The sequence below is a fragment of the Triturus cristatus genome, chromosome 10 (genome assembly GCF_964204655.1).
Source record: "Triturus cristatus chromosome 10, aTriCri1.1, whole genome shotgun sequence".
NCBI lineage: Eukaryota > Metazoa > Chordata > Amphibia > Caudata > Salamandridae > Triturus > Triturus cristatus.
The window spans coordinates 540463291-540477977 of record NC_140593.1 but is presented as its reverse complement, the minus strand read 5'-3'; the positions used below and the strand labels follow the sequence as shown (position 1 = coordinate 540477977).

Sequence of the window (14687 nt, the reverse complement as noted above, 5' to 3'; positions counted from 1 at the left end):
AAACCAGAGTAGTGCGGGAAAGCGATTGTGAGACAAGGGGGGGAGAAGGGAAAATAACCAGGCGTAAGAGCAAGTCCTCGTCCTGGATGCAGGTAGGTAAGGGACGAGTTCTAGGCGGGGTGTGGCACAGGTACTAGGGACAAGAAAACAGACAATGAGTACACGGCCCTAAGGAAAGGAAGTCTCTCACACCCTTCCCCCAACTATCGCTTACTCACTGTAAACTTGGTAGGTTGTTCTTCCAGCCTGTCATCAGAGGGAATCTGCCAGGGGGCTAGAGTCCAAATCCTTCTCAATAGACTCCCCAGGCGTAGCCCTTGCCTCAAAGGAATAGTTCTCAGGGATTGTAATTGTGCTGCAAGCAACGTTGTTTAGGGAACGTGAACGGAGGACAAGGGAGGGCTCTCCGGCCCCCTACAATCCGGCGTCTTGTCCTCCTCACGCCTATGGGCCCCAGGAAGTGTGGGTCAATTACCTCAGGGCTGTTCCATGGTTCCTTCACCGCGGGAGCCCCCAAAGAGGTTAGGATGAATGGCGTTCCTTGCAAACGCGCTCATCCGCTGTTCCTTTCACAGCGTGAGCGCTTGAGTACCCCGGTGCTCCTCCACTGTTTCCTCACAGCGTGAGCAACCAGGACCAGAAGGGGACTGCGGGCACCAGTGCTGATTACCTGATTCTTGTCGGTCTGCCTCGATGCTCCGTAGTCGTTCAGCGCGGCTTCTGCAGTCTACGCGCTGACCTCCCACGTAAATAGTACCTCCGAGGTCGTCAATAGATATGGCGGGGTCCGGTGTTTGGAAAACGGGTAAAGCCGGGGGTGAGTACACACACGGCACTCGTGGATGCTTCTTCGCTGATTCAAAAAACCGGAACTGGGGCAAAATTGTCAAGCGCCTCCTCTTAGCGGAGGCGGTCCTTTATGGGATCGGTGGACGCGTACTTGGATGACGCGAGTCCTTCCGGCCTGTCCCAGGGCTTTCTGGGTACTGTAGTTCCTTGCTGTTTTTCTCGTTGTTAGCGTGATCGCGACATTTACTCACTCAGCCAACATACGGTTCATCCGTTCCACAAAACCATTTGCTAGCGGATAATAAGAGCAACTCTGTGATGAAAAATATTAGATTGTCTGAGAAATTAACTCATTTCCTTTGAAACAAATTGTACTCCATTATCTGACATTATTTCTTTTGGAAAACCTTCCCTGGCAAATATGTTTTGGAAAAACTTAACATTCCCCCCCCTCGATGTTAGAATCTGTCATAAACTGAACCTCCTACAGTTTGCTGTAATAGTCTGCTACCATTGCGCAAATTTATATTTGCTTGGCAAAACATGGAATAGCCCAATGAAATCTACTCCTAGTTTCATCCATGGTCCCTCAGGTAATTCCACTGGTTGACATGGAGGAGAATATGTCTTGATCAGATTATCACTGGTACAACAAATCACACACTTTTTAGCCTCTTCAGATATTTGGACATCCATCGATGACCAACAGAAGACACTACGGATTCTCCGTTTCGTAGTGGTTTGGCCAAGATGACCTTCATTACCTAACTCAATTATACGTGTCCTTTAACCCTCCAAAGGGATAAACTTGTCACCCCATGTTATCATGTTCTTTTCTTCTAAGGAGAATTGTTCAGATATTTTCAAATATGGTTGCATTTCACTAGGAAGACTTTTCTCCTTAAGCCACCCCTTCACTATGTATTTAACCAATGCACTCAACACTTTATCTTTTCTCGACTCTTCAAACCATTCCCCTGCTGAGAATCATCCTGAAGAGCAGACATCCAAAGCTGCAATCAAACATGGTTCGTCTTCCTCTGGGCTGTCAGCCTCATCCATCACTATGGGCATTGGTGATCTTGACAAAAAGTCTGCTCTAATATTTTTTTCCACCGGGTATATATTCAGCCTTAAAATTGCATTGTAGTAATTTAGAGCTCAACCTAGTGATCCTTGGTGTATAATCTCTATTAACGTTGCGCCTAAGGATATAAATGAGGGGTTTATGGTCCGTCATCAACCAAAAGAACTTGCCCCACAAAAAACTATTGAATCATTCCACCGCCAAAAAGTAGGCTAATAACTCTCTTTCCATCACAGCTGATTTCTTTTCACTTGGGCGTAACGCACAGGAAGCAAAACCTACAGTGCATTCTTTGCCTCAACACATTTGGGTAGTCCTTTCTCACAAACCACATAAGCTTGCATCGACTGACACAATGCAATCTTTGTTAGCATCAAATGGAATTAGAATGTTTCGTAAAGCATGTTCCTTCTTAACTTGATCAAATTCCTTTTGAAATTCTTCATCCCACAAACCAAGGTGTTCCCCTTCTTAATAATGATCTTAAACGTTTGGTCTTAGCCGCAGAACTCTGCACTAAAAAAATTATCAAATTCACATACCCCTAAAAACAACTAGACCTGGTCCTTGCTAGTAGGGCTGGGTACTTGGACAATTGCTTCAATTAACCTAGGGTGTGGCTCCATCCCATGGTGAGAAATTAAATGTCCCAAATACTCAATGGAGCTAGTTGCAAAAACACATTTCTGTTTGTTAGCCACTATGCTTGCTTCCTGCATCACTGTCAGAACCATATTCAGATTTTTGTCATGTTCCATTTTACTTTTACCTGACACTAAAATGTCATCCTGAAAAACTACAGTGCCTACCACTTCTTCCAGAATCCTCTCCTTTACGAGTTGAAAAACCAAGGCTGCTGAGGCTAATCTGAATGGCATTCTTTTAAATTGAAAAATGCCATCATGGGAAACAAAAGCAGTAAGATGTCGGGAACTGATATCCCACTCCACGTGGTGATATGCTGAAGCTAAGTTTAATTTTGATAATACCTAAGGACCTGAAAATGTAGTTACAATGTAATCAATTCTCGGTAAGGGATGGGAATATATCCATATTTATTTGTTGAGTCTACGTAAATCTACACAACCCTTACGCCCCATTTTTCTTCCTTGCCACAACCAATTGAGACACCATAATGACGATTCATTGGGTTCAATAAACCTTTGTCTCACATATTCTTTTCAACTCATCTCCCAAATTGACTCTCATGCTAAACTGCACATTGCGCAATTTTTGCTTTACTGGGGTGGCATTTTCCTTAACTTTGATTTCCTGCCTCAAACCCCCTTATGTGGTTCAGCTTGTCAGCAAATAATGTTTATACATGTTAGTCCAAAACTTTGCTTCACCATGATGCTCATCACCCACAAAAGACACTTGCTCCCTGGTCTTAATGTCATGCCGAATAACCTTTGGTGATACCACCCCAATATATTCAAGCCTTTCTTAGCAGCACACACTTGGCCCTGAATTATGAGACTTTTAAATTCCAAATGTGTCCTTTTAATTCTATTTTCTTTCCCTTCGTATGACACCGGATTTTTACCCTGTGGTTCCAGGTGTTTGTTATCCTAATTCTCAGCAAATAGTTCTTCCATGATCATTGTCATTCTTGCACCTGAATCGACAGGTTTACCATCTACATAATTGCTTGGATATGGATCAATACATTTGTCAGATTCATCTTTGACAACCAGAACTAAATCATTCATAGTGTTTACTATGCTTTCATTCATCTCAAAATCCTTCTCATTTTGGTTGACACTATTAATTTTATACTTGTATTTGAAAACTTTGGCAAAATGACCTTGTTTGCCACACTTGCGGCATGTCACATTCTTTGCTGGACATGGACGTCCATTCGGGAAATTTGATGAGAACCCACACAGAAAACAAATATTACTCTGAATAAAAATATTACCCCTGTCTCTCATTCTAAATGGTATGGCATTCTTGTTGGACTTTACTGTAGTGTTTTGTTTTACATTTTGCTCTTTAACCCATTGCCAATTTATCATTCTTCACTAACTCCTTTGATGCAGCTTCAGGAAACTCAATACTTTTTACTATGATAATAGTTTCTTGCAAAGAAGGATTTTTTATTGTGAGTAATTTCTCTTGTACTCCCTTGTCTACACCATGCAACAGTTTATCAACTGTGACGTAAATCCTTCAAACTCACAGTCAGCAGCCAATATGCATAAAGCAGCAACATACACATAAATACCCTCATCAGGTTCTCTGGTAAAAGATTTGTGCCTCAGCATGACCAGACTTGGTTGTATATCAAACAGTTTTTTCTAGCCTAGCTGCAGTATCCTCAAATTTATCTAGACCATCCTCTCCTTCTGCAAGTTCTAAAGGCAGCGAATCTTCAAGTACAGCTTGCCCCGCAAACCCAAGATTATGTTCTAATATAAACAACTTGCATTTAGCAACAAATCTATTTTCATCGACAGCACCTAAATACTAAAGGCCCGATTATGACTTTGGCAGTGTATCTCAAATGGTGCAACAACTATACAACAATTTTACGATGATTTCAGAACCGCTCTCTACACCTGATACAAAATGTCATGATGACTATAGGATTGGTGTCAATCCAAAACAGCTCAATGACTAAAGGACTGGGTTGAGGATGCGTTGCTTGATTGCTTCACACGCTAAACCAAAATGGTGCTGTCCACAAATTTAAAGCGATCTAAAATGGCACTGGGAATCGTGCCCAAAACTAAAATGGCATCTGGAGACACCTCTACACTTCACCTGTTGCTGTCTCACTGCACTAAGGCTGCTCCTCCTCCTCCACAGCATGGCTAGACAATGCACTGAGGCCACTCTGTACTAAGACTGCTCCTCCACAATGAGGCCTCAAGCTCAAAATTAATGAATACTAAATAACCTGGCTTAAACGATCAAGGCAACTGCTTTAGTTCGACAACCCTTTGTAAATACGATACAGCTAGGCAATCACCAGGAATTTGGATGCTCTACGACTCCTCTGCACATGTGGGTAGGGTTGCAGTGAAACTTGTTACCAAATATTGTAGTAATCCCCCTGGAAACAGGTAAATGATAGAAAACTCCTTTATTCACTGTAACCCAAAGCTCCCTGGCGTCTCAACTGACTCCAGGACCAACAACAGGTTTGAATCGTAATATTCCATTAGAACTATACCTATGTCATAATACAGTCCCCTGAATAATGAATACTATAAATTGTAAGTTAGTTGGCAACTTATGTTACTAGGTGGGAGAATGAATCTCTAAATAGCTAGTTTGCACCTCTGTCATCTGTTAGGCCAGGCAGAAAAAATGCTAATCTTCAAATTACATTTTTCATATTTTAGATGCACACATAGAAATTCAACATTTGTTCTTAATATTTTATAAGACCAGGAAAATATGTGCACAGCATCGCAAGAAGAGATACCATCTTGCAAATGCCTCTGGACAGAGTACTCTCTTTTCTGCACAATGGAAATTAGGAAACACTAAAGTGCACATACTATCACTGCTCCATTAGGATAGAAGGCCATTGCTCTGGATGTATGCCTGTATTTCTACTTAAAAGCTAAACCTTTCATAGGAAGTGTTGCTTTTGCTCCTTTGGCTGTGTTAACAGAACTTTGAAGCAGAGGTCAGAACAAGTCTATTCAAATACAAAGGAAAGGCACGGTCTTACAGAACTTCTTCAAGGATCCGCTTCTTGTTTCTCAGTACTTTGCACAGACCTCTACTTTGAGGGTTTGCCTTTGAAAAACAAAAAGTAGATACCAAATGACTCACCAGATGGGCCATCTTTAGCATAAAAGTGCACCTACCATTATACTATAAGCAGTTTTGGCAAATATTCCCCAGTTAATTGTTGGGGAAGATTAAACATGGTGGGTTTGAGTACCAAAGGCAGTGCCTCCACTGTTTCACATCTACCGTGTCCAGCTCGTCGGACTCCTTTACTGTTTAGAAAACCTTTGTAGGAAGTTGTTATAGCCAGGGAATGCTTTCTGGATGTATAACCAGGTCCTCATTGTCTAGAATTGCCATGACCTCATAATTAACCTACTAATGATTTCATCATAACAAATATTGACATTATGTGAAAAATGATTACCTTAATGAACAACCATTAATCAGGGACCATTGTTTTCTTTATCTGAGTGTACTGTGTATGGAAGCTTGTTAGAGGGTGTATGTGGATAGGTGTGGAAGAGACAGAATTGCTGGGATTCAACTAGTTCAACCCCTCAGATAAAAAGCTATTAAATTACTCAATAAACATACATGAATGGTACTGCTCTGACAGAAAGCAGTGAAAAAATACATTTGATTTTCACTTCTCTTATGACAAAGGGTGGACAATGGCCCTTCCTCTTCTCGCAGAGACTTACTGAAACTGGTGGAAGGGCAGATGCTGATGAACGCCCTTCCTGACTTCTTCAGAAACCTTAGGGAAATGGTGGAATATTTTATGGTGATCTGCTGTTACCCCTATTTCCTCTGCATCCCTGGATCGCCACAGACAGACATACTGCATGGTAGGTGATGATCTTGCATTGGCAAATGCCATTTTCACTGGCTCCTGTGAGTCTAAAAAGAACCACAGGAGATGACAGATGTTTACCTGGCTCAGCCGTGGCCAGGTGTAACAGCCACCATTGAGCATGGCGCATGCTTTTACTTTTAAAGAGACTGGTTCCATGGCACAGTGGAGGGTAGGAGATTAAAGACTATAATAAGATGAGAAAGTTTGGGACAGTGGCTTAGCTGGGGGGGGGCGGCGGTGGGGCGGTCCACCCCAGGCGGCACTATTTTGGGGCGGACAAAGGCATTCAGATAAGGCTCAGCTTGCTTTCGTGGACGTTCGGGGACGGGCAGAGAAGGAATAGGACTCGGGCAATGTCCTCTTCTTTTTTGTGCTGGCAGCTGTCCCCCCCCTCTCTTCCTATTATTCCCTCTCTTTCTGTCTTGCTCCTCACTTACTGAAAACCATAACTTGAAGAAGCGGTTCACAACCTCTTTCCTTCTTTCATTTAGTTGCTTCCCTGTGAAATGGATCCAAAAAAGAAAAACACTCTTGCGGGAAATGCCCTTTTTTGATAGGGCTCCAAAAAGTGCTTCCAGGCGAGTCTAGAGCTACAGTGCATGCGCGCGGGCGCGCGCGCTTGACCGCGATTACTTTCACTTTCGCGGCAGCTTTGATGCTTGATCGCATGGCATAGCCAATAGGTCTCTCTTTTGGGACCTTATAAGTATTTAGTTATGCAACTGTTGCATGGCTAAACACTTAGAAGGTCCCAAAGGCAAGACCTATTGGCAATGCCAATGCTTGTCTGACATTTTTCTATTCCAAAGTGCAGGGGGATGGAGAGAAATAGAAGGTTTTAAATATGAAAAATAAATACATAACTAAATAAAGGAAGACAGAGTGGTTGCAAAGTGGCCAGATTGGTTTTATTCACATCCAAACACATCAGCCTCACTTTACAGACTTTGCAGTGAAGCGCTACTTTTGTTTTCTCGTCTTTCTTTGAACAGCATTGTTGTCCCCAGGTGGGCAAGTGCACCATTCCTGGAGGTACTGCAATACCTGGTTGATGGGTGGATTGGAAAACAAAATGCGTACCATAGCTCTGTTTATGGATTTGGTCTTTTTAAACCATACTGCTTACGTTTATTAAGGATATAAGCAATGGACATTGAAACGGTTCCCTTCAGGGCCCTGTAGTCATGTCCTTAACTTTTCAGGTAAAACCACTCGCTGATTTCTGAATAGTGAGTGAGAGATCGTTAAGGTAACCATGTTCTTTCTGCTTACATTTCACATGCTTTACTTAATCTTGCATTCCCCATGAGTGTTTGCTTTTACTTTTTGTTTTTAGACAGCATATTACTCTTATCAAGTGCATAATTTGAATTGAGCCACATCCAAGTGTTTATAGCGGGCACAATTAAGTTGTAGCTGAAGGCAGTGAGAGTTTCTCTCAGTGGGGCAGTATGGTGTTCAGTGGGGGAGAGGATGTGGCACTATGGCCAGAGCTGTCGAATTTGGAACTGGGGAACTGGGTTCAGCCTTCATGCCCAGTCCACCAGACTACTCTACTGAGGGAGCATATTCCCATGCTAGACCTTACAAGGCCCCCCTAGACCTTAGAAGGCTTGATGTCTTAGCACAAGCAGGTGAACCCTAGCGGTGTCAATTGTGAGTTAACCTTGAAGGCCTGTCCACCGCAATCCATACTGAAGTTCATCTCCAGTCTTGCGGGCAGGCCTACGAAGCAGCACACCCTAGAGCAACAGTGATCCAGTCACTGTGACTCTGTCACTGAGGTCACATGAACCTTGAGCAGGTTAGGGCGGTGCGAACGGTGTGACCGCACTGGGTACTTATTTCGGGTGGGTGCGTAGTGTTTGCAAGTATATTATGGTTTAAAAAAAACTTGCTGCCTCCTTCCTGGACTCCAGCAATTTTCAGAAACAATAAAAATGTCATGATAACTTCGGTGAATAATGTTCTTCCGAGAGAGAGATCCGAGTTTTGTCGAATGGAAGGGTTGACTCCTGGAAAGGTAGCACAGAGGGTTAATGTGCCTGCTGCAAAGAACATGTACCATGCAGATCACAAAGTGCACTGCTTTAATGGGGGGACCATGATGAATGGTCATTTAATGTCAGCTGTAGATTATGGATCCCTGAACAGTGTCATGTATGTGCATGTTTGCATTGTGCTGAGGGGATTACCAGGTAATTGTTCACGCAGCTCTCTGATGGATGTCACATGCGGTTTTTCTGAGTCCCCAGATAGATCATGCAGTCTGGGTGTTCTCTTTTGTACTGCCAGTCACCGGTGTATTCAACTGTGTAGCCTTGGACCGTGTCATGTATGTGCATGTAACTTGCATGATCGAGGTAACTATTAGCGGCGATACTACGTGTCTCTCGGTCCTCTTTCAAGTGCTTGCCGTCCTTTTTCCCCAGCAACCCCCCTCCCCCATCCCCAGGGGCGGCAATCTGAGGGATAGCTCCGGGCGCCACAAGCTCTAGCTACGCCTCCGGTTTGGGAGACTAGAAATTTTTTCACACAATATTATGGGTAATAGTAGGGACTGCTGCAAGGTTACGAAGGCAAGTAGGACACCAGAAAGTTTATTTATAATGATATTCCTTGGAAGGAGGGAGGGGGGAGTAAGCCCTGAGGCAGGTGAGGAGGCGCGTAGTTTAGTCGCGTGGTTACTTATAAAGTGCAAAACATGCCCCCCTGGAGAGGTCTGTGGACGCTGTGGGAGCTAGATTCCAAACAAAGCATACAACTCTAGTGAATGCAAGAATCTGATGGTAAACAGAAAACATCACCTGTGTTAGATGAAACAGTTGAATTACTTGAACCCGATAAAGCAAACAAATAGCCAATTTTTGAAAGCCTTTGTAAACTTCACATAATCAGGCATGAGTTTGTGGGGCAATGGGAGCTTATTTCTCTATTTAGCTTCCAATCACTCTTAAGGAATTTCCAAACCATAAGATTTCTCTTAATCTGGGGATGATCAGGAGATCGATTTGTGAACCACAACTGACAGGCGGTTTGTGTTATTTTGCATTTCAATGCTAACTTGGTAGTTTGAGAGGTGTGATGGATTTTATGGATCAGGCAGAGTTCTTTAAAGCGTATCTGCTTTCCTACTGGCAGCCAGTGTAGAGTCTGCAATACACCTGATGCTGAAAAAAACCTTTAAAGCCAAATATCAAGCATGCAGCATCATTTTGTATATGGTAGAACCTATTCAGGTTTTCTTTGTGATTCCTAATTAGATTGTGTTTCAGTAATCAATCCTGACATGAATGAATACATTTGTTACCTTGATTGTCTGGGAAATGGTGTGGAATGGTGTGGGAGGTATTATTCTCCTTTTATTTGTTTCTGGTTACCAAATCATGATTTTGACTTGTACCTCATATTCTGGCACACCTGCTTTTAGTTGATTAATGAAAACTTTAATTCTGTGTGTAATGATTTTTTTTTATTGCTCTCCCTACAGGTGAGGATGATCCTATGACCACGGAAGCACTGGTTACAACAGTTCCCGTAAACAAGAAGGTGCAAAAACCGAAAGCATTTGAGGAGCGAATTCCTGTAAGAGGAGTCACCCTAGAAATACTGCGCGATGCTACTTCACAAGACCCAATCGATCCATGGCACATACATCTAGATATTCACCGACTGGTTCAAGTTGAGCACCCGAGTCAGGCATTCAATCCTGTGCAAGATAAACACAAACAGGTTAGCTTTGACGATGACATGATGACTTTGGAGGGAAATGGGGACACTGAATCTGTGCACCCCCTCTTAATAGACAGTCCCACCGAAGAAAAGAGTGGACCATTTAGAAGTATTCAAAGAAAGCCTTCATGGAAACCACTGACAACCACTTCTTTAATACATCACCAACTCTCATCCATTAATCAGATGTCAGGATCAAACAAACTATATTATTACCCTTTCCCTCAAAAGAAAGGACCCAGGATTTCAGAAGCTGCCAGGCGTCTTGGATTATATGTCACTCAGTCAAATATTTGAACTAACTAGGCAAACACTGTCTAATGTTTCTTGAAGAAGAAATGTGAGATGCAGGAAACGCCCAAGGTGGAACGCTCTAATGGAGAAAGGCCAGCCATTGTTCCTCTGATGTTTGCCAAAACACCTTTGTGGGACCATCTTATTCAACAACAAAAAACAAACAAGGGAAAGAGAGATTTCTGCTCCTGAAATTCTAGGATCTTCTTTCAAGGCACTTTTTACCTAGCTGCCTTTGTAGTTTTCATTGTGTCTGGCTGCATCAAGGTTGGCGTGTGCTTGTGTTCATCCGGATAGACATGAATGATTCACAACCTGAATGGCAGAGCTGAACATTGCCTCCTATTTTGTTTTTCTGTGTTATTTTGACACAGGTTGCTAGGAAAACTTTTCTCCCATTTACGCATATGCAGATTCGCTCTTGGGAAATCACTTGAACCTTCTTGACAATCAAAATCAGTTAAAAAAACTTTACAATGCCTTGGTAAGGAAATTGGGTTGTTCATGTTGTCATGAGCAACTGAATTCCAGAGACGACAAGATTTCCTTTACAATTAATTCTGTGTTGGTCACTTTGGCTCCTTCACTATTATGGATCTTCATTGTGTACTGATTAATTTTCACATTTCTGTGTGTGTCTTTCAGATGTGTAGTAAATGACTAGAGGTGGAAGTATTGCTTTCAATACATTGAAAAGGAATAATTTCTTCACCAGCAAACTCCAAAAGACTTCGGATTAGTTAGGATGCTATAAGATGAAGTCTGAATTCATAGTAATAACTGTTACCTTGTCATGATTATGTAGAACAAATATTTAGTGTGGTTGTGTGTTGTATATGTTCTGGGTTCACAAGCGTGTTTGAAAGAGCTTTTTATATTGCTGTCAGATTATCCTGACACTTGTTTAAAAAGATTGCTTGTTATCTTACTAGACCTAGAAATGTTTTTTGTTCTAAACTCTGATAACATTTATAGGAACATGGATAAAGATGATATAGTAATTTGTTTTTTTGGACAGTACAGATTCTTTCTTCATGCATGACAGTTACCACAAAGGATGCACGTATATGATGTATGAAGCAAGGCAATCAAATGTGTTAGAAAGGATGTATGATGGCAAATAATGGAATGACAGAATCAGATTCAGCACCCTAAAGGACCATTGAGAATGATGCAAATGGGGAGAAAGTCATCTTTTGCCAACGAGAGCAAGATATTCAAGGAAGAAATATAACTGATGCTGCCAGAATGATTTATAAAGGCACTCTTGTGAGTCTTAACAGAGTTTCCACTGAAGAAAATAGTACAATCTGTGAGCACTGTACATGGTACATGACCTTATTTAGAGTTTGTTGGTAAATTCTCTAATTTGTTCAGGAAGTACTAAGGCTGGAGGGGAATTTGCTGGCAGAATAATCCTCCACCATGTAACACATTTTGATGGCTAATTCTCTGTAGATTTAAGCTCCTCAAATAAGATGATTTTGCATAACCATCCAACTCTAAATTAGGCACTTAGACATTTTTTCTTAGAGCCTACTAACTCAGAAAAAGCAGGTTCACATGAAATTTGGCCCTGCATACGTTGAAAGTTACGTTTATATTTAATAACTGAGAGGTCTTTTAATGAGAGTCAATTTTGCGAAACGAGATGGCCTAGAGGTGTTTGTCTCTATGTCCAAATTGGTGAGTTGGTGAATATTAATTGCTATGCCTTATCTGTTAGTTTGTGAACTTGAATGGAAATGTGCATTTAATTAGAGCCTATTCACGATTAAAGACCATTTGCGGGCAAGTACATGTGTTTGGATGATTCCCATCCTTTTTTTAATCTGTGCTATGTATTTCTTTGTAAATCACTGATGACCTTATGGTACAACTAAAATGTGTCTGCTGATAAACAGTACATGTGACGGTCAATTATCTCTCCGATAAACTGTCCTGCATCTGTAGGAAGAATGGACCTCATCAAAACGTTTGAGTTAAAGGAGATAGGTTTTGGGAAGGTGTTAAAGAGAGTGGAGGCTATTAAATCAGTTGGGGGAGTATTGTAGTGTAGGTGAGCAAGAAGAGAAAAAGATCAAAACTACTCCATAGTACGGAGGTCAGTGTGGTTTCTGATAGTGTTGGCATAATGAACAGAGGAAGTGTGTTTGATTAAGGAGTGGGATCTTTGGCACAAGGTGTAGGGCTCAGATTTGGGATATTGAGATTTTTTTTGGTTTTACAAATATGAGGCAGGTGATAGTGGGCAGAGCTGTCAGTCAAGATATTGAAAGAGGAATTCGAATCTGACTGACAGAGTGAGCTCCAAGTTTGGAGGTAGAGGGTCACTGGGGAATGATGTTGGGAGGGGAAGATAGGACGATTGAATATGTTTATATGGAGAGGATGATGGGGAGGGTGTAACTGGCAAAGATGAGGTAGGAAAATTAGGACAAGAACTTTATATCACTAAGAGAGCTTGAGTACACGGGTAGGATGTAGCGATGATAGAACCTTGAGGGACTCCCTTTGCAGTGATGTGTGCTCAGAGTTTGAGAAGTAAATATGAGAGGGATCTTTAAAGAACAGAGAGGACAGCCTGGAGAGGTAAGGTACTCAAGAAGTTTAAGGATGGACATGCTTGTCAAGAGTGGTAGTAAGCTGGTCCCAAAACAAAGGTGTTGCATGAGCATGGACTGGAAATAGTTGCGGAAGACAGTGCTTATGATGTTAGACACATGTCTGAGAGCGTTTTTGGTGGTGTGCCTTCAACAGTAAACTTCCACTGGTTCATGATTCACTACGGAGAATTTGTATTTCTATAGCACCCTAATGCTAGTTTTTTCCTGATGGTCCTGGATTCACTACAGTGTTTTGATGTGTCATACTAACAGCATCTAAAATCCTTCTTCATTTATCACCTGTCTCTCTACTAGGAGATGGTTGTCTCCCATTTGATTGTACAGTAAAACTGCCGTGTATTATTCTGAATGTCATCCTACCGTTGCCAGGGATTAATATGCAAATATGACTTCCATTTTAACACCTCAGACTGCCATGTTTTTTAAAATGCAAAACAGGAGTGCCCCACCTAGGTCCAGGATATCTGCACCCTCTGCCAGATTTTCATGATATCCACTATCTTATTGCGTTCCATTTAGATACATTGCATGTAAATATTTTTTATGTTAGAATGCTGAAATAATGTACAGCCTTCCTGGGCTGATGTTGGACACATCCCATGTAAAAAACTCTGCCACACTAATTGATTCACTACTGGGCGTGTTTAAGATAGCCTCCTCACCTCAGAGACAACTGACCTTAATAACTAACATTTTGTAGAATCGTTGTACTTCTTTTGCTCATGTTATAATAATATACTGACCAAGAGATTCTTGGGTATTACTGCACTATATAAGTGTTATCATTCATTCATTCACTTGGAAGCCTTTTAAATGTGCCTTATGGTCATTTCCAGATCTGTGGACATTCAGCAGCATCTCCAAGAACTGATTTTTCCATTACACAAGCAACAGATCTTTCAAGCACTATCTTCTAGTGTATTTTGTTTCTACAGCATAGGGCATAATTCATTGACTCGTCCTTTAATGTATGTTAAATTATGAATAATATACATGTGTGTATGGCATCAATACATAAAAAATTTGCACTTTATGTAAAATGGTGAGTCTTCAATGTCCTCATTATTCTATGTCCTGTTTGTATGTATGTATTTATCAAAAATATTAGCATACACTCACTGTAATTTGTAGTAACGGATCATTTATACTAAGGTTAGTGTAAAGCAATGTTTTACACAACGTGAAAGATTGCTTTATGCTGAGAAGTCTAAACATACATTTTTGGATATTTGTTTAAGAATTGAATTTCGCCAAACAGTCGACTATCTAAATGTATATTAAAAATCTATTTTGGACTTACTTGTATTATATTGCCTAACCTGTGGGTTGCTGAAATACTGAAGTGGATCTTTGATGGAGTAGGTAGTCCATCTGGGTATGGCAGGCTGAAGAAAGGCAGGAACTCTAAGGACCCTTCCCTGCAGAATCTTACCATCTGATATCACATACTTCTGCTAGAGATAACGTTCTATTTTGGAGCCATTGCAATCCTTTTCATGATCGCCCTAATCTGTAATAGGACCCCAAGGTGTGACAGGTTATTTTCCTTAGAGTTTTAGTCTCAGTAACGGATTACTGTAGTTGCCCAATTTCATAGCTGTCCAACAGAAGT

General features: G+C 41.4%; 1 protein-coding gene across 1 annotated transcript in view; it reads left to right on the top strand.

The window, feature by feature from the left end:
* Positions 1–14370, top strand: part of C10H9orf152 (chromosome 10 C9orf152 homolog) — a 154011-nt gene extending 139641 nt beyond the window's left edge. The window contains exon 2 of the mRNA XM_085632024.1: positions 9913–14370. Coding sequence (XP_085488150.1) covers positions 9913–10451 — 539 coding nt within the window. The 3' untranslated portion in view covers positions 10452–14370. The remainder of the gene's footprint in view (positions 1–9912) is intronic.
* Positions 14371–14687: the final 317 nt, after the last annotated feature.